The 24,078-nt window shown below is 36.7% G+C and overlaps 2 protein-coding genes and 2 pseudogenes across 2 annotated transcripts; 3 read left to right on the top strand and 1 right to left on the bottom strand.

Annotated features, from left to right (window-relative positions):
* Positions 1 to 9,034: 9,034 nt before the first annotated feature.
* Positions 9,035 to 11,149, top strand: LOC120212888 (annotated as a pseudogene).
* On the bottom strand, positions 10,109 to 12,436 carry LOC120212877 (pentatricopeptide repeat-containing protein At4g32430, mitochondrial-like). The gene has a single exon (XM_039211069.1). It carries the CDS (start codon positions 12,434 to 12,436, stop codon positions 10,139 to 10,141), a length of 2,298 nt encoding a protein of 765 aa, XP_039067000.1. The 3' UTR covers positions 10,109 to 10,138.
* Positions 12,437 to 13,240: 804 nt separating this feature from the next.
* LOC120213658 lies at positions 13,241 to 15,823 on the top strand. Its single transcript, XM_039211737.1, has one exon. It carries the CDS (start codon positions 13,241 to 13,243, stop codon positions 15,821 to 15,823), a length of 2,583 nt encoding a protein of 860 aa, XP_039067668.1.
* Positions 15,824 to 16,799: 976 nt separating this feature from the next.
* On the top strand, positions 16,800 to 23,257 carry LOC120213651 (annotated as a pseudogene).
* The last annotated feature ends 821 nt before the right edge of the window (positions 23,258 to 24,078 follow it).

Genomic DNA, 24,078 nt, shown 5'->3' with positions numbered 1-24,078 from the left:
TAAATTTCGAAATATAAAAAAATCGAAAATCTAAATTTAATTTCTAAATTTGATGTTTTTGATTTAATTATGTTGTTTTCATGAAAAACTATACATATTATAATTTTCAAACATTTTTTTCTAAATAGTTTTTCAAAACTATGCCCATTAGGATTCGGTTTAAAGAACCTTGAATTATTGCGGACTCAATTGAGTTTTGGGATTGATTATTGTGCATACATATGTTTCAAATTGTAGGTTTCATTCCTTATTTCGATTCCTTAACCATGTCCAACCCCAAACGTCCTAGGACTTTATCGAGTCATTCAAACTGACCTCCTAACCCCGTTCCTCCTCTACCTAATAGCCTTATAGGATCCTGTTTTAATATGCCTAAACGTCGTAGAGACGAATTGTACCATAGGTATATAAATTCTTTCTAATCTTATAGAATCCGGGAAGAGCGTATTCATTCTCTTCAAGCCATGATCGATTTTGACTTCGAATACCTTTCGATTCTCAAAACTTGGAAGTTTGATAAAATGTTTCACCTCAAACCTATCGTCTATCATCAGTTAGTCCGCATTATATACTCCAATGCGGTATGCATTCAAAACCAAACTCAATGTCAGACTATAGTAATTAGATCCTATCTTTTAGGCCAATATATTAATTTTGACCCCGAGACTATAGCTTTCCGTTTTGGGCTAGATGATGATGAGTTATATAATGAGAATGAAACTGTGGAATATCCCTATGTTCCAAACGCTAGTGTTAGTACTCTACGATATCATCACGATCGTTTTCTTCATTTGAAGATCTCTTGGTGGTTTAGACCATCCGGAGGTAGGCACTCCACTCTTCGTACTAGGGATTTATGGTGGATGCACTGTATCAAGAATAAGAACAAAATAAATCTGCCCCACATTATATTTAGTAAACTAGTGGATACCATAAATATTGTTCCTTCAAATCATGTCGAAACATTAGTTTATGGATGTCTTCTTAGTAACTTTTTTATTAAACTCGGTCTAAACGTCTCTCTCGATAATCTCATCCCTCTATAAAATCAAATCAATCTCACCTCGTTGAAGAAAACGGATTGAAAACAAGATGAGGAAACCAGTCTTTGGGTCTTTCAACCCGGTAAGCAAACTTCGGGAGCGAGTTCTTCACGAGCGTCTCCTAGCTCCTCTCGTGCTCCTCCTCCTCCTCCGGCTCCGGCTGCTGATGATGATCCCGAACTTCAACAGCTTATGCAAGACATCGACGATCACGTACCAGATAATGAGCCTACACCGGAACCAGCTCCACAAGAGGATCAAGTGCCTCCATATTTTCGTTCGTTTTTGGAGACATTTGATCTACGGTATGCTTCCATCGAATCCCACTTGACTGCTACTCACGAAGCGGTAAATCATCGCTTAGATACTTTGGAAGCTCGACAGATAGAGTTTCAAAGGGAGATGCTTGCACGTATGGATGCTCTTTCTCTTGAGATGCAAGCACGATTTCCTCTTCCTCCTCCCCCTCCCGATCCTTCTATGGATGAGCAGACCTTGTTTTGTTTTGGAACAACTTAGAACTTTAATTGTTAAATCATTTTGAATGCTTTGGGATTGTTTTCTTTAATTTGATGTTTGTTTGGATTTATGATTTATATGTTTGGATATTTAAGCTTATTATTTATATTTAGTTTGGTTTTAACGTTCAATTTGAGCTTAATGTTTATTAATTTTGGCATCAGTAGACATATATGACCAATTATCCATTACTTGTTTATGAATATTGATTATGAAACTAAAGGCTAATCTCTCTTTTGATTGTGATCTTAGCAGCTTAATCTTATTTACTTATAATCAATTGGCTATGCTTTTCAAAACCTTGTTTAAAACAATTTTAGTGTCTTTTTTATTTAACAAAAAGGGGGAGAAGTGTAAAAGTATAAAAGGGGAGAAGTGTTAGAGTAAGGGGGAGTAATTTTCAAACTTGATTTCAAAATTTATTATTTTCAAAGAAAATCTTAAAATTACACAAATGTTTTGTTATATCAAAAAGAGGGAGATTGTTGAAATCATTTTGATGTTTCGATATAACAAATTAAGTTAAATGAATTTTAAGATTTTACAAATGATTTTCTGAGTATATGCGATTTAATTACTCGAATAACAAATTATTACTCCAAGTCATTAAAGATCAATTTCATACCTTACTAAATGTGTAAAATTGTGTTTTATACTTAAACTATTTTTGAAACAATTTTCACAAAGTATTTTGAACCAAAATCAAGCCTAACATCAATTTTTCAAAGTGATGCACCGATGCACCAATCCATGCATCGATACACCATGAAATAAATTGAACATCGAATGCATTTTATGCATCGATGCACATACCATGCATCGATGCACTCAGGGTTTTATGAAAACATCGAATGCATTTGATGCATCGATGCACCAGCCATGCATCGATGCACTCAGGCTATTTTGAAACATCGAATGCATTTTATGCATCGATGCACACTTGGTGCACCGATGCACTAAGTGTTTCAATGGTAAAAATATTTGAATTTTACACTTGATGCATCGATGCACCTTGTTATGTATCGATACACTGACTCTTCCAACTACTTTAATTAATTGTTTTCACACTTAAACGTCTCTATTGGCTCCACTAACCATCGCCAACGTTCAGAATCATTTGAAGAAGTATTTAAACAAGTCTATAAGCCATTGATCAACAACAAAAAAAGAAGAAATCATAGAGAAACAAGAGAGAATAATCAAACACCAAGTTTGTGCAAATCAAGCCAATTTTCCTTCAATATTCATTTTGCTTTCAAGAACACAATTTGTGCTCATTTATAATTATCTTTGAGTGTTCTTATCTTGTTCTAGAATTGTGCAAACATATTGCCTTGTGAGGTTTTCCTTGTAAGTTTGCAAATTTGTGTATTTCTCTTTGAAAAAGAGTGTGCTCAAAATTAGGATATAATTCTTGAGGAAGTTGTAAGGTTACTCTTTGCCCTCAAAAGAAAGAACAAATTAGTGAATTTGTTAGAAAAACGTTAGTGTGGATAGCTAAGGTAGTGGACGTAGACTTCGGTTGAGAAAGTCGAACCACTCTAAATCGTGATGCAAATTACTTTCAATTTTCTGCAAAAGCTTCCACCAACCTTTTAATTGCCAATTCACCTCCCTATTGCCATGTACTGGCTTCGCCATATACTGGCTTCGCCATGTACTGGCTAACCACTCTCACTGCTTGTGCAATGTCTGGTCTTGTGCATATCATAGCGAACATTAAACTTCCCATTGCCGATGCATACGGTAGTTGAGATATCTCCATCCTCTCTTCTTCACTGCTAGGACTCATACTGGAGGATAATTTGAAGTTAATAGGAAGAGGGGTAGAAATTGGCTTATAATCTTGCATGTTGAATCTTGAAAAGATCTTCTTCAAGTAATTCTTTTGTGAAAGCCAAATCTTCCTATTACTTTTGTCTCAGTGAATTTGCATCCCTAGAATCTTGGTTGCTGATCCCAAGTCCTTCATTTCAAATTCCCTAGCCAATTGTGCCTTCAATTCTTCAATATGATCTTTGTTGGGTCATGCAACCAACATGTCATCCACATACAACAACAATATAACAAAATCGTTATCAACAAACCTCTTGAAATAAACACAAGGGTATGCATTAAGTCTGTTGTATCCAAGACACATAATGAAGGAGTCAAATCTCTTATATCAACACCTTCACGCATGCTTTAGACCGTACAGAGATTTGTTCAACCTGCAAACGAAGTTCTTCTTTTCTTTTTCTTCAAAACCTTCAGGCTGGAGCATGTAAATCTCTTCTTCAAGATTTCCATGAAGAAAAGTTGTTTTAACATCTAGCTGCTCTAGATGTAAGTTCAATGTAACAAACATTTTCAATACTACTCGAACTGTTTTTAGTCGAACCACAGGAGAAAATATTTCATTGAAATCAATATTTTCTTTTTGAGCATATCCTTTGGCCACCAGTCTTGCACGATACCACTCAACTTGATCGTTACAATTTCGCTTGATTTTGAAGACCCATTTGTTACCAATTGGCTTCCTTCCTTGTGGTAGTGGCACAAGGTCCCATGTATTATTTTTATGAAGGGCTTCAATTTCTTCTTGCATCACTATCATCCATAGTGAAGCATCTGAGTTGTTTATTGCCTCCTTGTATGTTGATGGCTCGTTCCTCTATTAAAAGGAAGTATGCAATATTTCCTTCTATAATATAATCTGAGTACCAATTGGGATGTCTTCTCACACAATCTGATTGACGAGTTGTTGGAGCTTCAAAACTCTCTGGTTCTTGTTCATCATGTGATGGTTCTGCTTCAGAAGAATCTCCTTGTTCAAACTCTTTTTCCACATGTATTTGTGTAGTCTCTAACTTTTCAGCGTTATCATCATCTTCTTTTCTTTGTAGTTTATCTTCTACAAAGATAACATACATGCTGATGATCACTTTGCGGGAAGTGGGATCCCACAAGCGATACCCCTTTACACCATCAACATACCCCAATAATTTGTATTTCTTGGATTTTGGATCCAACTTTGAAATTTCTTGGGAGTTGTACATCACGTACACAATACTTCCAAATACATGGAGGTTTGAATAATCAGCTAGTTTACCAGTCCACATCTCCATTGGTGTCTTCAGCTATATTGCAGTTGATGGAGCTTGATTCACCAAATAATAAGTGGTACTGATTGCTTCTGCCCAAAATGATTTTTCTAGGCCTGCAGCCCTCAACATTGCTCTTGTTCTTTCTAACAAGGTTATGTTCATCCGCTCTGCCACTCCATTTTGTTGAGGAGTGTTCACCACTGTGAATTGTCTTTTGATGCCTTCTTTCCTGCAAAAGTCATCAAATTCTTCACTTGTGTATTCTCCTCCATTATCAGTTCTGAAACACTTTATCTTATTTCCAGAATCAAGTTCCACCCACGCTTTGAAGTTTTTGAAAGTTGAAAACACATCTGACTTCTTCTTAATAGGGTACACCCAACATCTCCTGGAGTAGTCATCAATAGATGAGACAAAGTACTTTGCTCTGCCTAGGGATGTAACTGGTGCTTGCCATACGTCAGAATGAACCAATTCTAGAACACTTTTGCCTCTAGAATTTTACGTGTTGAATTTCAACTGGTGTTGCTTACTTGTTATGCAATGCTCACACAAAGTAAGTGATACATTTGTTAAGCCTGGAAGTGGCTTTTGCTCCACAATGACTTTCATTCCTTGTTCTGAAATGTGTCCAAGTTTCTGATGCTATAGCATTGCAGAATCTGAACTACATGAGGCAACAGAGGCTTCTGCTTCTAGCAAAGTCTCTCCCTTCAGCATGTACAAGTTTGTTGCTATCTTTTCGCATTTCATCACTACAAGCGCTCCATGGAACAACTTCATGATTCATTTCAGTGTTTCAATCTTGCTTGCATTATTATCCAACAATCCTTAGGATAATAAATTTTTCTTCAGACCTTTCACGTGCCGCACATCTCGAACAACTTTTATTGTTTCATCATACATCTTCAATTTGATGGTTCTCACGCCAACGATCTCTAAGGCATGATCATTGCAACTATACACAGATCCTCTTGAGACAGGTTCATACTGATGGAATCATTCTCTTCTTGAGGTCATGTGATATGTTGCTCCCGAATCAATGAGCCATATATCGGCAAATCTTTTTCTTTATTCCACGGTGGTTGACGCTTCACAACATAGAGCATCTCCATCATCTGAAGTGTTTGTGGTATTGCCTTGTGGATTGAAGTTTTTACTTAGACTCCAATAATTCTTCTTCAAGTGACCCTTCTTTCCATAGTTATAGCACTTTAAATTCTTTTTGCTTCTCAACTTTGATCTACAATGTTTGTGATTGCTGCTTTGGTCATGTTCTGTAAATCACCATCTCATCGTTGTCAACGCTTCTGCTTGTTGCAAATTTACTTGTATGTCTTCCTTATTATTACGTCGATTTTCTTCTTGTAGAACAGCAGCTGTAACATCATCGAAGACTAGACTGGTGACATTACTGTTTGTCAAGTTGATGATGAGTTGATCATACGAATCAGGTAGACTTTGAAGTAGAAGCTCGGCACGTTCTTGTTCTCCTATTGTGCATCTTAAGGATGTAAGCTGAGAAAATAAAGTGTTCAGTGTGTTTAAGTGCTCCGTCACTGAAGTAGATTCTGGCACACGGATAGTGTACAATTTCCTCTTAAGGAAAATTTTATTGTGCAACGATATGGCCTCGTACTATTTGGTGAGATGATCCCATATCTTCTTAGCTATCTCCTTCCCCTCGATGCTTGACAATACTTCATCTGCTAATGCTAGATGAAAGTTTGTCATAACATTCTCGTTCATTTCAATCCATTTGTTTTCATCTGTGAAATCTATCGGTCTTTCAGTGATAGCTGCTAGACAACCGTCTTTCCTCAGGATGACCTTCATCTTCAATTTCCACAATGAAAAAATTATCCCATTGAATTTTTCAATATCAAATTTCGTTGACATAGCTTCTATTACGGATAGCCCTCACTATTTCACTATCGTGAATAGTTCTCTGGAACCTTCAAAAAATGGGTAATACCTTCTTACTTTCTTATGTTGTAGGATCCACCTTTTGGTGGCAACCACAAAGACAATAAGTATATATTACACACTCAAATCTGGCTTTGATGCCAATTGTTGCGGAATACGGCTATCGGATAGAGCAAAATCGTAACTGATAATTTGAGAAAATAAAAATAAAGATAAAGAAGACACAAATTTTACGTGAAAACCCCCTAAATAATATAGGGTAAAAAGCACGAGCAAAGGTAGAAGAATTTCACTATGAGAAAATATGAATTACAACTTCTCTCGATCTAACAAGAAGAAAACAATGACAATTCTCTCTTGATAAAAAGGAGAAAACAACTTTCAAGAAAACTCTCTAAATTCTCTAATATTGGGAGAAAGCTAGAATGATTTTAGATGATTTTGAAGCTAAATGAGTTAGGGTATTTATAGTTAAAGCTTAAGGATTAATCTTATAAATATCCTAAAGTATATGGACTAAATTTATAATTTTACCATACCAAAAATTCAACAATTTCGGTGCTAATTTTACCGAAAGTTTTGGCAAGTGGCTTGACTTTTCAACAATATATATATATAATCCATAAAGAAAACAATGGGATCTTTTCAAACGTTAAAAAAAATGGTAATTTTCTTGTTATTTACCTCTTTTTCACCATTGGGAAGAGTCCATTTCCAAGAGCTGCAACAACGTCTTCTTTGGGAATTGGCTTCATCTTTTTGAAACGGATCCAAAGACGACATAAACAGAGGATTAACCTAGCTGAACTTTGGGTTAAGAAAAGAACAATGCAGACATTTGCAAGGAATTGAAGCGGTGGAACACATCAAAATCCAATGAGAATATAACTATTCGAAGACATCTTTAACACTGAATGGCGCCGTGAAAATGTTCTTTAATTGAAGCTCCGAAGCAACGAAATGATTTCAACCGTTATAATACGCGGTGATCTCGAAACCAAGTAACAATAAAGATAACCAAAGGAACAATTTGGTGCACGTATGGAACCCGGTTCTAACGGTTCTGTTTTCGCAAGAGGAACTGTTCTCGGTGTCGGATCGACCGGAGGTGATATTGAATATCTTAAAATTATTTATATTTAAAAATTTAAATTTAAATAATATCTTAATACTTTTAAAAAATTAAATATGTCCTTAAACTTTCTAAAAAATCAATTAGGCCCTTGAACTTAATAAAAGAATCAATTAAATTTATCTACCACGCCATCATCAATAGTATACTATCACGACAACATCATAAACTGTCACGTTAATATTTTAGATTATCATGTAAGTTTTTTGAACTGTCATATAAGTGTCGTGATAGTTTCATTTTATCGGTCAAGAGATTAAATAGATTTTTTCTCAGTTTAAGGGTTATATTTAGTTGATATTATTAACTAAAATAATTTTTATGTTATGAAATATCATATCAACTTTATTGTTTTATATTTGCATGACTCGCATGTTATACTTATGTAATGAAATTTTTTAATTATTATATTTTAATTTAATTATATAATAAATGTTTAGTTATCTCTGTTTAAAAGAAATTAGGTACCAAATATATTTTCACTATTCTATTTTCGAATTCAAGTTTTCATTTATATTGCTAACCATATTTTCTAATTTTTAAAAAACTAAAAATAGAAAATATTTTTTAGAACCAAATGTAGATTTAATTTTTTAATTTTAAATTTAAAAATTTAAATCCAATTTTCAACATCGTTTAAATTCTTTTTTAAATTTGTTAATAGAAAATAAAAGCAACCGTGTTGATTTGATTGTGTTCTTCAACATCAAAGCAACCGCGTTGAGTAAATGCAAAACCAAAAACCACGTCACCATAAATGACACTTTAAATATTATCCTTTCTTGTGTCATCTTTTCCTATAAATATTCATTTGCTTCAGAAAAAACATCAATTAGAAGAATCCGCTACAACAAGGTAATATCATCTCATCAAACTGACAATGTTTTCTTAGTTTACAGCAGCTTTCTTCATCTGATAATATACTTCTGTTTTCTTTTTTGAATGTATGATCCATGGTTTTCTATTGCTATCGTGATTATATTTTCGGTTGTGTTGTGTTTATTACGATTACGACAATTAGGGATGAATTTTGGCGGGGCGGGTGGGGGCGTTATCCCCTAAAAATTTAAAATTATCATAAATTTTAGATTTTATCCATGTATTTTTTTATTGAAAACTTGTTTTTGTCCATTGAATTTTATAAATTTAAGTTCATCTATGAAGTTTTACAAGTTCAAGTTCGCTCCAACATAAAATCATTAGTCGGTTATATAATTGGTATGATCAAATTAACAATGTTTGTTAGTACAATCAGCGTGGCACAGTTTGATCATTACTTCATTGTTAATGGGACTGGAAAACATGTATGATTGTATCTGTCTCATAAATTGGGCTTTAGATTATATACACTGTAGGTTATGGAAATTGAGTACCGTTGAAATTTCTTCATCTTTTACTGTTTTTCTGCACTCCATATACGGAAATTGAGTGTGTTTCAGCTGACAATGTTCTGTTTCTTTTAACTCGTGGCAGATTGGGAATTTTTTTAATCATCAAAGACTAATAAATATTCTGCAGAGACTGTAAGAACCGGTTAATATTAAATTAAAGAAAAATGGGAGGTGGTAAGGAAGGCGAATCTAGTGACAAAGGGCTGTTTTCTCAGCTTGCTGGATATGCTTCGGGACATAATTCGCACGGATATCCACCACAAGGTTACCTTACTCAGGGATATCCACCACAAGGCTACCCTCCTCAGGGATATCCACCACAAGGCTACCCTCCTCAGGGATATCCATCACCCTTTGTTGTTATTATTGTTGTCAGGGGTTTAAATTGTAATTGTGGCTGCTTTTTCAGTTTCATTGCGTTTATCGCGATTGTATTTATTGTTGACATTGGATTCAAGTGTACGTTCATCTTTTTTTAACCTGAATCCTGAAATTTACAGGATACGGTTCACATGGACATGGGGTGGGAGGATTACTAGCCGGGGGTGCAGCTGCGGTGGCCGCAGTTTACGGAGCTCATCATATGGCGCATGAAGCTCATCATGTTGGACATGGGGTTTCCACGGCCATGGACATCACGGGAAATTCAAACATGGGAAACTTAAGCCCTGAAACATGCCTCGCTGAGTTTAGCCCTTCAAAGTGATGACAACACTGCAAAATACCGATAAGAGAATTAAACCCTTTTAATTTCTATTTCGCCAAATGCACACGTTTTCTTTGTCACCTAACATTAGGAAATTGACCTGATAATCGCCACAAAATTCCTCCTTAAAAGCCAACCTTAATAGGTTCAGAGGATGCTCTATGACTCCCACCAGTATCAGTCATCAAAATCAGAACTTTTTAGAAAGTTCAAGATTCTTGCTTTTCAAAAAAAAATCAATTCCATATTATGATATAAATTCTTTAAGGATTCCTCAAAAATAACAAAAAAAAATAAAATAAAATTTACAAGTACAAAAGGAATTCCCCACTGACTCATGTCATATTGTCATTGTCATTGCCATGTATTCTTAGTCTGTTTTTCTCTATCAAAAGTTCCATATGTAACCCCAGGTATTCTGCCATTTTGCATATCTCATCGGACTGTGGATGAGATCTATCTCCCGATGAGAACCCGTGCAAAGACATTGAACTGTTGATGTCACCAACATCCACCCAACTAAATCCTACTTCCTTCCTCACCCCCCTCTGTCTCATCATTTTCCTCAGTTTGGCTACCTTCTCCCACTTCCCTTTCTCTGCATACAAGTTCGACATCAATACATATGGACCTGACTCATTGGGTTCTATTTCCATCAAAGTATCAGCTACCCTCTCACCCATCTCTACATTTCCATGTATAGTGCAAGCCCCGAGCAAGCTTTGCAGCATAGACAATCCTGGCCCTCCAGGAGTGCAACCCATTAGCTTCTCTGCCTCCTCCAATCTACCTGCACGTCCCAACATATCCACCATACAAGAATAATGCTCCGAGGATGGTTCGATCTGATATTCTGTCAACATTGAGTCGAAGATTTGTTTACCGATATCAACCATTCCGTTTCTGCCGCAAGCAGTTAGTATGGAAAGAAAGGTGATTGAGTCAGGTTTCACTCCTTCCGTTATCATTTCTTTGAATGAAGCCATCACTGAATCATAGTTTCCATGCCTTGCATGAGCAGATATTAATGATGTCCAAGCAAATTGGCTCTTTTGAGGAATCTCATTGAAAACTTTCTGTGCCTCGGAAATGCTCCCACGCTTTGCATACATATCAAGAAGAGCATTGGACACTATTGGATCGGTATTAAATCCAACCTTTATTAAATGCAAGTGGCACCATTGACCATGTTTTAGAGATAGATGTTCACAAGAACCAATTGCATTCAAGACACTACCAAATGTGTATTGATTTGGTTTACATTCCCCAGCTGCTGAAAAAAATGTCCTCATAGCCTCTAGGAACATTCCATTTTGAGCATATCCAGAGATTAAGGCATTCCATGAGACAGTTTCTCTAGATTCAAGTTCCTCGAAAACCTTAACAGAGTCTTGTATCAACTCAAACCTAGCATACATGGTGATAAGGCTGTTGCAAACATTTGATTCCGACAAAAAGCTACCCTTCACACAACAAGCATGAACCATTCGGCCTTCTTCCACTAATTTCCCACTGGTTATGGCATGGATCAATCCAACAAACGTAACATCATTAGGATGAACATAATCTGATCTCATTTTGTTGAAGTGGCGTAAAGCATCCTTTTCATCAATAGAGATCATTGTAGTCCACGAGATCACATTAGGCTCATTCATTCTTCTGAATACCCATTTTGCATCTTCAACAACCTCACACTTAGCATACATCGACATCAAAACATTACAAACAGAAACATGTGTACCATACCCTCTTTTTATACACAGACCATGAACCTGTCTTCCAACCTCTAAGTTCCTCTGATGGCCGCAGGCTGAAACTGCACCAGTAAATGACACATTATCAAGCTTCATTCTTTGTTTCACCATTTCAATAAACGTCCAAATCGCTTCTAACCCATAACCATCTTCCTGGCTGTACCCCGAAAGGATCGCATTCCACGAAACCAAATCTTTATTCCGCATTGCATCAAATATCATTCCGGCTTGCTCTAAACGCTTCCACCTTGCATACATTGTTATAAGAGCATTCCCCACGAACACCTCACCATCCAATCCAGACTTCACTACAAGAGCATGCAACTCCAACCCCAAAAGAAACCCTTCAAGGTCCAAACAGAAAGAAAGAGCAGTGGTACAAGTTACAGCATCGAAAGCAACCCCATTCAGATTCATCTTCGAAACAAAACCCAACGCTTCTTCACTTTTCTGAAACCCTGAAAGCAGAGTATTCCACGAAACAATATCGGGACCATTTAAGCCCTCGAAGATGCACAAAGCCTTCTCGAACTGCCCAGATTTAGCGTACATATTCATTAATGAATTTGGAACCGTGACGAAGGACATGAGTCCAGAGGTGATGGCAAATTTGTGAACTTGGGTACCCTGTTTTGAATCACCGCAAGATCCCTTGAGAGCCAGAGCCAGTGTAACTTCATCTATAGCATTAAGTTGGCCTGATTTAAGAAGTAGTTTGAGCCTTTTGAAGGCGTCAAAGGGGAGATTAACAGGGTAAAAGGCGGTTGGGTTTGAGCGAGGACTTTCATCGAGCAGTTGGTGAACATGTTTAGACGGATGCAGGTGTCCTGATAATGTGGACCATTGGTTGGTGATATAACGTAATTGACGGGCAGTCATGAGAATTTCATGAGAGACAGGGATTGAATCAAAACAAAATTGAAGTTAATCTAAAACCCAAATGACTGTTCCTTGTGCGTGTGTATTTGTTTTATCAACGAGTGCGTTATGTGTGTTTGAGCATCTGAGCTAAAGAACATGCAAAATTTGTGAAATGCTGCTGCTAGGAAAAAACTAGGGGATGGAATTAATTTCAGACTATCTAGTGAAGTTGTCATTATAATAATATGAATTTAGGTAAAATGGGATTATTTTCTTTAATTTTTAAAAAATATTGTTTCGGTTTTTATGTTTTTATTTTTTTAATTTTAGTCTCAATTTGAATAAAAAAAAGGAATAAAATCGCCTTGAAGATAAGACGACTTTGCGTAAAATCATTAAAATTACACGACAACTTCCTTTAAAAATAAATATATATCATAGGTGGGAGAAATAATTGTTAGAGGTGTTCACAATTCATTAATTATATTGTTAGTCCTCATCGTATAGACTATGATGTGAATGAAATATTGGTTTTTTTGTATGATTCTTAGATAGTTACATATATGGATATAAATTATAGTTGTGATCACGTTTTTAGTTGTGGTGACGATTGCGGTAATAATAAGTGTTATTTATGTGTATCGCGTGTCAGACACACCTTTATTACTATATAACGGAAATTATTATGCGAATAAAATATTGGGTTTTTGAATGCAAGATCGGGCGGACTGCTCCATGCAAACACACTAGAGTTGTGCCGGCAAAATGTTGAATAAAACAAATTAAAAGCCTTGCAATTGTATCTTCTTCTTTGATGCTACAATGTCTATGAGACCTTCAATCATGATGCACATTACTAAATTCACTCTCTTGTTTCTGTTCATTAGTTTTTCAGCAAATTCTGCTGAGAATGAGAGTGAGGTCTCTTATTCTGATCACTGCTCTTCTGTTGTTCCTGAATCTGTCCCCAACTCTGAATCTTACAATGATAGTTTTGGAGCATTTGATGGATATAGCCCTGGTTATTACATTGGTGGAAATGGAATTCTCAACCAGAAGATCACCGGAATCTCGAATCAGTTCTCGTTCGAGACGGGATATGCGTCTAGAACCGTTGCAGATGGCGTGTGGAAGATTAAAGGAATCCTTACATTTCATGGATCATATGATCCTGTACTGTTAAGTCCATTTCATTTGAATCTCCATGGATTCTGGTCTGAATTCTCTGGGAATCTATGTATGGTGGGAACAGGCTCTGCTTACTCTAAAGAAGGTAATTTGCTTACTCCTTCAGCAGTTTTTAAGCTTAGAGATCTCAGGAATTCAAGTAACATCACTGCTTTGATTACCGGAACGTTAGACAGTCTAAGTTATAGTGATGGGGTGGACTACTTTAAACCAATTTCCATGATCATGTTTCCGGTGTCGAATTACGAGTACGCTTTCGATTCGAGAGAATTTGAAGATGAGTTTGCTACTGAAAGTGATGCCTTGATGAATTTTCCATCCAGTGAACTTCCAAGTAGAAGTTTTTGCTCAATGATGTTGGGAAATGTAAATGAATTTGAGTTGCAGTACACAAGTGACTGCACTTCTGGGAAGCAAAATTGCCTTCCGGTTGTTTGGTTGAATGGCTATTCGCCTCGTTTTCTGTCGTTTTCGAGCATTCGATGTTCAGAGGTCGAAAAGAGAATTCGGGTTTTGGTCGAATTTAGAAACACTAGCCATGTTGGAAAATACCCTTCTTTCAATCCATACACAACGTTGATTGGAGAGGGAACATGGGATGATAAGAAAAAGCGGCTGTTCGTTTTCGTTTGTCGGATTTTAGACATCAGAGAATCATGGTCTAATGCTCATGTCGGTGATTGCACAACAAGGTTGAGCTTCAGGTTCTCTGCAGTCTTGTCTATTCAAGATACTAGCAGCACCAGGGGGCAAATTTGGACCACGAAAACTGCGAACGATTCTGGTTACTTCAATCGAATCGTGTTCCGAAGTATTGGGAATCCTATGCAGGGAGTTCCTGGTTTGAAGTATGAATACACTGAGTTTAACAGAGTAAAGAATCTATGCCTGAGAAATGTGCGACCAGTGAGAAACAAGGCACAAAGATATCCAAGTGGACATTCCACAAATATGAAATTCGACATGTTGGTTATAAGTTCAGAGAGAAAATATGGATGGGGTTCGGCAAATCCTCTCGATATCGATGATCAGTTGCCTGCAGCAAGGCTTATCAATGTTAGCTACGAAGTGAGCATCACATTAGAAACTCCTAGAGAAGATGATAATGGAGTTTATTTTGCTTATATTGAACAGAAACTGGAGATTACAGCTGAAGGGATTTATGATTCTGAAACCGGGACATTGTGTATGGTTGGTTGCAGAAAGTCGGCATCCGAAAATCAAGTGTTGGACAATGCTTTTATCGACTGTGGAATTCTTTTGAACTTTCAGTTTGCTCCATTGGAACCAAATCAAAATGAAGGATGTATCGTAGGAAGCATCGAAAGCACACGGAAAAGTTCTGATCTTCTTTACTTTCATCGTCTAGATGTGTCTTCAGCGACCTACAAAACTGATCGACGAAGAAGTTTGATTTGGACAATGGATGTTGAGACTACAAAGGTTCTATTAACTAACACACTAATGTGCATCTTTGTAGGATTGCAGCTTTATCATGTGAAGAAGAACCCCAAAGTACTGCCCTCCATTTCACTTGTTATGCTTGTGATTCTAAACTTGGGCCACATGGTTCCTCTTGTACTAGACTCCCAAACCTTGTGCTCACACAAAGTTCTGCCCCACAATGGTGGATTGATTGGATTAAACAAAGTGATCGTGACAACAGTTATGGTCGTCACTTTCTTACTACTATTTCGCCTTCTCCAATTAACGGCCTCCGCTAGATCGCACGACAGCAACCGGAAGAAATTGTGGCATGCAGAAGAAAAAACCCTACTCGTGATTGCATTTCTATATGCTGCCGCGGCCAAATTCATGCTGCTTGCCGCCTGGGAGAATCGCAGACCGCATGTTGCGTTGCTACTCTCATCGTACGGCCAAAATTCCATCTGCAATTACTTGAAATCATATGCAGGTTCAATCTTGGACAGTTTTCTTTTGCCTCAAGTACTTGTCAACATGTTCTCTAACTCGAGACAGAAGTCTCTCGGCTGCTCGTTCCTTATCGGGATCACTTTCGTTCGATTGGTTCCACATGCATACGATCTTCATTGCAATCTCAGCAATGTTTCATTGAATCCTGACCGTTCTGTCTCTGCTGCTTGGGATGTTACTATGTTGTGGGGGCTCCTTGTGCTTGCTGCAATCATTTTTGTTCAGCAAAAGTCTGGTGCTCATTGCATTCTTCCCTCTAGACAGTTGGACTTAGACAATTAATGAATAAGTAATAGACGGTATATTAATCCCTCCGGGATATGTTATAGTCTATATATAGTGTATATAGTATGAGTAGAGTTTACCTTATAGTTAAAAAATAAAGGTAAAAATTTTGGTAAGTTTAACAAACAAGTCGGGTAATAATTTTTTAACAAGTATGAGTTGAACATTAAAATTTTTTAACGAGTATAAGTCGAGCACTATCTAACTCACGAATGGGTCACTCAATAAACACTCCTAAACCCCCACAATCGGTCACTAGCTCTTCCCTTGGTGCCTCAACTACTCCCAAAAAATATAATTTAATTATGTTTAACATATGCGAAGAGAAAGTGAACTTATGAATGAAAGTAGAAAAGTTTACATCAGTAAAAAAATCTTAATTTTTTGAATTTAGATGGAGAGAAGAGAATGATAACTTATAATTTTATTATTTTGATACGATTATAAGATAATATGTTTATAATTTTTTTTAATTATTGACAATGTATATTATAGATGTAACTATTTGAACCTAATAAAAGACAATAATCCTTTTAATTATTAAAAAAATCCGATTTATTAAAAAGGAATTACATTCAATATTATGTAGCTTAATTATAATAACAACGGTTAGAAGTTTGATTATTTATATTTATTTTGAATTTGATGTTAATGTTATTTATTTATTTATTAATGTAAGGTGAGTATAAAGTAATATTTGTTTAAAGATAATTTTTAATCATTTGACTTTGAATTGTTATATCTCTCGTATTTTTTGTGTTTGAACTCGGAATCTTAAAGAAGAATAATAATTTTTTTACCATCGAGGTCACTTGATTTGATGTTAATGTTTTAATAGAATTATTAAAGTGTATTAAATGCAATTGGATATCCTTAACGTTAATTTTCTTTGTCTCATTTCACCCTTTAAATTGACAAATGTAGGAGGCCCTAACTATCAAAATCCTCCAAATTATCACTCCTTTCTCCAACAATGGCAGCTCTTGTGATTCCTACCTCTCTTTTCTACCTTGTTTCTGCTGTCCTTATTCTCTCTAATCTTTGCCTTAACGAGGGTCAAACGACCAGTTTAAGCGTCGAACTGATCCACCACGACTCATCAAAGTCTCCCTTTTACAATCCTATGGAATCGAACTACGATCGTGTAACCAATTCCGTGTGTCGTTCATTCAGTCGTGTTCGTCACTTCAAATCTACTTCTGTCTTGACGAAGGGGGGAAGAATGCGTTGTTACTGTCAGTTATGGTGAGTACCTGATGAATATATCGATCGGTACCCCAGGTTTCAATATTGTTGTTGTAGCGGATACGGGAAGTGGTCTCGTTTGGACTCAATGCAAGCCTTGTTTTCAGTGTTTCAAGCAAGAGGCTCCTATTTTCGACCCTAGTCAATCATTCACATACAAACTGATTTCGTGCAATGCAAGTCAATGCCATGATATTCCTCAAACCTTGGCTTCCATTGGTGATGTTGCTGTGGACACAATAACCTTGGCTTCCACGACCGGTCCCCCTGTATCGTTCCCGAAAATGGTCATTGTTGAAAGTAAACAAAACATGGGCGGCTAAATGGTCATATTTAGGTAGCCAACTTTTGTTTAATTTTTGGATGGTAAAACTATGCAATTAGTAATTGTAATTTAGGGTATTTATAAGATTAGTCCTTAAAGCTTCTATTATAAATACCCTAGCTCATTTAGCTTCAAAAACATCCCAAAGCATTCTAGCTTTCTTCCAATACTAGAGAGAATTTAGAGAGTTTCTTGAGAGTTGTTTTCTCCTTTTTTATCAAGAGAGAATTATCATTGTTTTCTCCTTGGTAGATCGAGAGAGGTTGTAATTCCTATTTTCTCATAGTGAAATTCTTCTACCGTTGCCTGTGGTTTTTACCCTAATAATTTTAGGGGGTTTCTACGTAAATTTTGTGTATCTTTTATCTTCATTTTTATTTTCTTAAATTATCAGTTGCGATTTTTCTCTATCTGATAGCCGTCTTCCGCAACAATTGGTATCCGAGCCAGATTTGAGTGTGTAATATCTGCTTATTATCTTTGTGGTTGCCACCAAAAGGTGGATCCTCCAACATAAGAAAGTAAGAAGGTATTACCCATTCTTTGAAGGTTCCAGAGAACTATTCACGATAGTGAAATAGTAGGAGCTATCCGTAAAAGAAGCTATGGCAACGAAATTTGATATTGAAAAATTCAATGAGAGAAATTTCTCATTATGGAAATTGAAGATGAAGGCCATCCTAAGGAAAGACGGGTGTCTAGTGGCTATCAATGAAAGGCCGGTGGATTTCGCAGATGACATCAAATGGAACGAGATGGACGGGAATGCTATGAAAAACTTTCATCTAGCATTAGCAGATGAAGTATTGTCAAGCATCAAGGAGAAGAAGACAGTTAAGGAGATATGAGATCATCTCACCAAATTGTACGAGGCCACATCGCTGCACAATAAAATTTTCCTTAAGAGGAAATTGTACACTCTCCGTATGCTAGAATCTACTTCAGTGACGGAGCACTTAAATACACTGAACACCTTATTTTCTCAGCTTACATCCTTAAGCTGTATAATAGGAGAACAAGAACGTGTTGAACTTCTACTTCAAAGTCTACCGGATTCGTATGATCAACTCATCATCAACTTGCCAAACAATAATGTCACTAGTCTAGTCTTTGATGATGTTGCAGTTGTTGTTCTACAAGAAGAAAATCGACGCAAGAACAAGGAAGACAGACAAGTAAATCTGCAACAAGCAGAAGCGATGACAACGATGACAACGATGAGAGGGAGATCAATAGAACGTGGCCAAAGCAGCAGTCACAAATATGGTAGATCGAAGTCGAGGAGCAAGAAGAATTTAAAGTGTTACAACTGTGGAAAGAAGGGTCATTTGAAGAATGATTGTTAGAGTCTAAATAAAAACTCCAATCCACAAGGCAATACCGCAAACACTTCAGATGATGGAGATGCTCTATGCTGTGAAGCGTCAACCACCATGGAAGGAAGAAAACGATTTGCAGATATATGGCTCATTGATTCGGGAGCAACATATCACATGACCTCAAGAAGAGAATGGTTCCATCATTATGAACCTGTCTCAGGAGGATCTGTGTATAGTTTCAATGATCATGCCTTAGAGATCATTGGCGTGGGAACCATCAAATTGAAGATGTATGATGGAACAATTAAAGTTGTTCGAGATGTACGGCACGTGAAAGACCTGAAGAAAAATTTATTATCCTACGGATTGTTGGATAATAATGCAAGCAAGATTGAGACACGGAAAAGAATCATGAAGGTGTTCCGTGGAGCGCTTATGGTGCTGAAAGGCAAAAAGATAGCAGCAAACTTGTACATGTTGAAGGGAGAGACTTTGCTAGAAGCAGAAGCCTCTGTTGCCTCATGTAGTTCAGATTCGGCAATGCTATGGCATCAGAAACTTGGACACATGTCAGAACAAGGAATGAAAGTCCTTGTGGAACAAAAGCTACTTTCAGACTTAACAAAGGTATCACTTCCTTTGTGTGAGCATTGCATAACAAGTAAGCAGCACCGGTTGAAATTCAACACATCAAATTCTAGAGGCAAAAGTGTTCTAGAATTGGTTCACTCTGACGTATGGCAAGCACCAGTAATGTCCCTAGGTGGAGTAAAATACTTTGTCTCATTTATTGATGACTACTCCAGGAGATATTGGGTGCACCCTATTAAGAAGAAGTCGGACGTGTTTTCAACTTTCAAAAACTTCAAAGCGCGGGTAGAACTTGATTTTGGAAATAAGATCAAGTGTTTCAGAACAGATAATGGAGGAGAATACACAAGCGAAGAATTTGATGACTTTTGCAGGAAAGAATGCATCAAAAGACAGTTCACAGTGGCGAACACTCCTCAACAAAATGGAGTGGCAGAGCGGATAAACAGAACCTTGTTAGAAAGAACAAGAGCAATGTTGAGGGATGCAGACCTAGAAAAATCATTCTGGGCAGAAGCAGTCAATACCGCCTGTTATTTGGTGAATCGAGCTCCATTAACTGCAATAGAGCTGAAGACACCAATAGAGATGTGGAATGGTAAACCAGCTGATTATTCAAACCTCTATGTATTTGGAAGTATTGTGTACGTGATGTACAACGTCCAAGAAATTTCAAAGCTAGATCCAAAATCCAGGAAATGCAAATTCTTGGGGTATGATGATGGTGTAAAGGGGTATCGCTTGTGGGATCCCACTGCCCATAAAGTGATCATCAGCAGGGATGTTATCTTTGTAGAGGATAAACTACAAAGAAAAGAAGACGATGATAGTGCTAAAAAGTCAGAGACTACACAAATACATGTGGAAAATGAGGTTGAAGAAGGAGATTCTTCTGAAGCAGAACCAGCACATGATGAACAAGAACTAGAGAGTTCTGAAGCTCCAACAACTCGTCAATCAAATCGTGTGAGAAGACGTCCCAATTGGCACTCAGATTATGTTATAGAAGGTAATATTGCATACTGCCTTTTAACAGAGGACGGTGAGCCATCAACATACCAGGAGGCAATAAACAACTCAGATGCTTCACTGTGGATGATGGCGATGCAAGAAGAAATTGAAGCCCTTCATAAAAATAATACATGGGACCTTGTGCCACTACCACAAGGAAGGAAGCCAATTGGTAACAAATGGGTCTTCAAAATCAAGCGAAATGGTGACGATCAAGTTGAGAGGTATCGTGCAAGACTGGTGGTCAAAGGATATGCTCAAAAAGAAGGTATTGATTTCAATGAAATATTTTCTCCTGTGGTTCGACTAACAACAATTCAAGTAGTTTTGGCAATGTGTGCTACATTGGACTTACATCTAGAGCAGCTAGATGTTAAAACAATTTTTCTTCATGGAAATCTTGAAGAAGAAATTTATATGCTCCATCCTGAAGGTTTTGAAGAAAAAGAAAAGAAGAACTTGGTTTGCAGGTTGAACAAATCTCTTTACGGTCTAAAGCAGGCGCCGAGGTGTTGGTATAAGAGATTTGATTCTTTCATTATGTGCCTTGGATACAACAGACTTAATGCAGACCCTTGTGCTTATTTCAAGAGGTCTGGTGATAACGATTTTGTTATTTTGTTGTTGTATGTGGATGACATGTTGGTTACAGGACCCAACAAAGATCATATTGAAGAATTGAAGGCACAACTGGCTAGGGAATTTGAAATGAAGGACTTGGGATCAGCAAACAAGATTCTAGGGATGCAAATTCACCGAGACAAAAGTAATAGGAAGATTTGGCTTTCACAAAAGAATTACTTGAAGAAAATCTTGTCACGATTCAGCATGCAAGATTGTAAGCCAATTTCTACCCCTCTTCCTATTAACTTCAAATTATCCTCCAGTATGAGTCCTAGCAGTGAAGAAGAGAGGATGGAGATGTCTCGAGTACCATATGCATCAGCAGTGGAAAGTTTAATGTTCGTTATGATATGCACAAGACCAGACATTGCACAAGCAGTGTGAGTGGTTAGTCGGTACATGGAAAATCCAGGCAAAGAGCATTGGAATACAGTAAAGAGGATTCTGAGATACATCAAAGGGACCTCAAATGTTGCATTATGTTACGGAGGATCAAATTTACTTATCAATGGGTATGTTGATTCTGACTATGTAGGGGAATTGGATAAAAGAAAATCTACTACCATAAAATGTGTTTAAAGTTCCTGGTGGAGCTATAAATTGGGTTTCAAAATTGTAGTCAGTTGTGGCTACATCTACAGCAGAGGTAGAATATGTAGCAGCTACACAAGCCAGTAAAGAAGCAATTTGGTTGAAGATGTTATTGGAGGAGCTTGGGCACAATCAAGAGTATGTCTCTTTGTTTTGTGACAGTCAAAGCGCCTTGCATCTAGCAAGGAATCCAGCATTTCATTCAAGGACAAAGCACATACGAGTTCAGTACCACTTCATTCGTGAAAAGGTGGAAGAAGGGACGGTAGATATACAGAAAATTCATACCAAAGACAACATAGCAGATTTCATGACGAAGGCAATCAACGCGGATAAATTTACCTGGTGTAAATCCTCATGTGGTCTGTCAGAGACATAAGCAACATGATGGTACAAGATAAAAAGAATGGTTTGAAGATATGATTGTTCCAATCAAATCTTCAAGTGGGAGATTGTTGAAAGTAAACAAAACATGGCGGCTAAATGGTCATATTTAGGTAGCCAACTTTTGTTGAATTTTTGGATGGTAAAACTATGCAATTAGTCATTGTAATTTAGGGTATTTATAAGATTAGTCCTTAAAGCTTCTACTATAAATACCCTAGCTCATTTAGCTTCAAAAACATCCCAAAGCATTCTAGCTTTCTTCCAATACTAGAGAGAATTTAGAGAGTTTCTTGAGAGTTGTTTTCTCCTTTTTATCAAGAGAGAATTATCATTGTTTTCTCCTTGGTAGATCGAGAGAGGTTGTAATTCCTATTTTCTCATAGTGAAATTCTTCTACCGTTGCCCGTGGTTTTTACCCTAATAATTTTAGGGGGGTTTCCACGTAAATTTTGTGTCTCTTTTATCTTCATTTTTATTTTCTCAAATTATCAGTTGTGATTTTGCTCTATCCTATAGCCATCTTCCGCAACAATCGGATGTGGAGACGAAAATTATCAAGGAACGGATGGAAAAGACTCAGGTGTAATTGGCCTTGGAGGTGATGAATTCTCACTTATTTCTCAAATGGGATCCTCCATTGCAGGTAAGTTCTCTTACTGCTTGTTGTCAATCACTGAATTTAATAAGTCGAGTGAAATGAACTTCGGGTCTAGTGCTATCGTCTCCGGAACTGGAGCTGTTTCGACCCCCATTGTTTGAATCATGCTCATCTAGTTTCTACTGCCTCAACCTGGAGGCAATCAGTGTTGGTACCAAAAGAATAAATTGCACAGATGTTTCTCTAGGCAAACCAGATCATAAGGGTAACACCATCGTTGATTCAGGCACCACATTGACTCTGTTTCCGTCACGGATTTACTCGGAATTGGAATCGGCATCGGCTAGACAGATTAATGCAACAAGGGTTCATGTTAACGAGACTTTCAGTTTATGCTACGACGCTAAAACCAAGTTTGCTGTTCCGGACATCACAGTACATTTCAACGGTGCCGATGTCGAATTGCAGCGTTTGAACACCTTCCTATCGGTTTCGATACCGTAACGTGCTTCGCCTTCACTTCTTATGGACATCTATCAGTGTTTAGGAACATAGCACAAGCGAATTTCTTGGTCGGATATGATAATGAGAACAAAACGTTATCGTTTAAGCCAACTGATTGCACCAAGAATTTGCTTATATATCAGTTTATTTACAGCAATGTTTCAGTAGGGTTGTTTGTTATGTTATATATATGTACTGATATTTACAGCTTTAATGATTTTTTGAGTGATCAATAAGTTGAATAGTTTGTGTTTGAATTTGAATAGGTTATAACTCGGTTAACGTTCGTTCCTGGTTGATTTGGATCATATTCGAGCTCAACTCAAGATCTTAACGAGTTAACTCGAGTAAGATCCAACTCGACTCGATAAGTTCGTTAATAATTTATTAATTTTTTTAATAATTTTTTAGCTGTCGTCCTAAAAGTTTATTCCATTAAAAAAATCTAACTAATAATTGCTAATTTACTGATACATAATAAGATTACGAAAGATGCTAGATTATTAATTAATAAAATAAGAATTACTATTATTTTTTTAATAAACAATAATAAAATATTAATTAATTAATTAATAAGCATAATTTGAACAAAATTTTAATAAGTAACGAGTCAAGTAACAAATGTTTTTAATAAGCACGAGTTGAGCAAAATTTTAATAAACTTAACGAGCAACAAGTTAAGTCGAACAATATTTTTTTTCTAACAAACATGAGTCGAACACTACTCGACTCGCTCGATAAACACCCGTAAACGTGGTTAATATTAATTGAATCCTTCGAGTTCTTTAGATTTAGATTGGTCTATTTGGTGAACTATTTAGTCCAAATCAATCTGAAAACTCCCATTTCAGCAGCCTTTAATTTTTCACTCGAATTTATTAAGTGATAAAAAAGAAAAATATTCTCTTAAAAAGATCTGAATTTAAACAATTACGTTTACATCCCCGAAAAATCCGAGTTCGAGCATGCCACACCATTAATCATATATACGAACATACATTATTCATTTTTGGTTTGAGCATATATTACAAGCATACATTATTCATTTTTGGTTTAA

Source organism: Hibiscus syriacus, unplaced genomic scaffold (genome assembly GCF_006381635.1).
Source record: "Hibiscus syriacus cultivar Baekdansim isolate YM2019G1 unplaced genomic scaffold, ASM638163v2 tig00000738_pilon, whole genome shotgun sequence".
Lineage (NCBI taxonomy): Eukaryota > Viridiplantae > Streptophyta > Magnoliopsida > Malvales > Malvaceae > Hibiscus > Hibiscus syriacus.
Note: the sequence above shows the minus strand (reverse complement) of the source record. Positions and strands in the feature narration are given on the sequence as shown.

Excerpts from the sequence above, each read along its gene's own strand:
- LOC120212877 (XM_039211069.1), bottom strand. The coding sequence starts at position 12,436 with ATGACTGCCCGTCAATTACGTTATATCACCAACCAATGGTCCACATTA.
- LOC120213658 (XM_039211737.1), top strand. The coding sequence starts at position 13,241 with ATGTCTATGAGACCTTCAATCATGATGCACATTACTAAATTCACTCTC.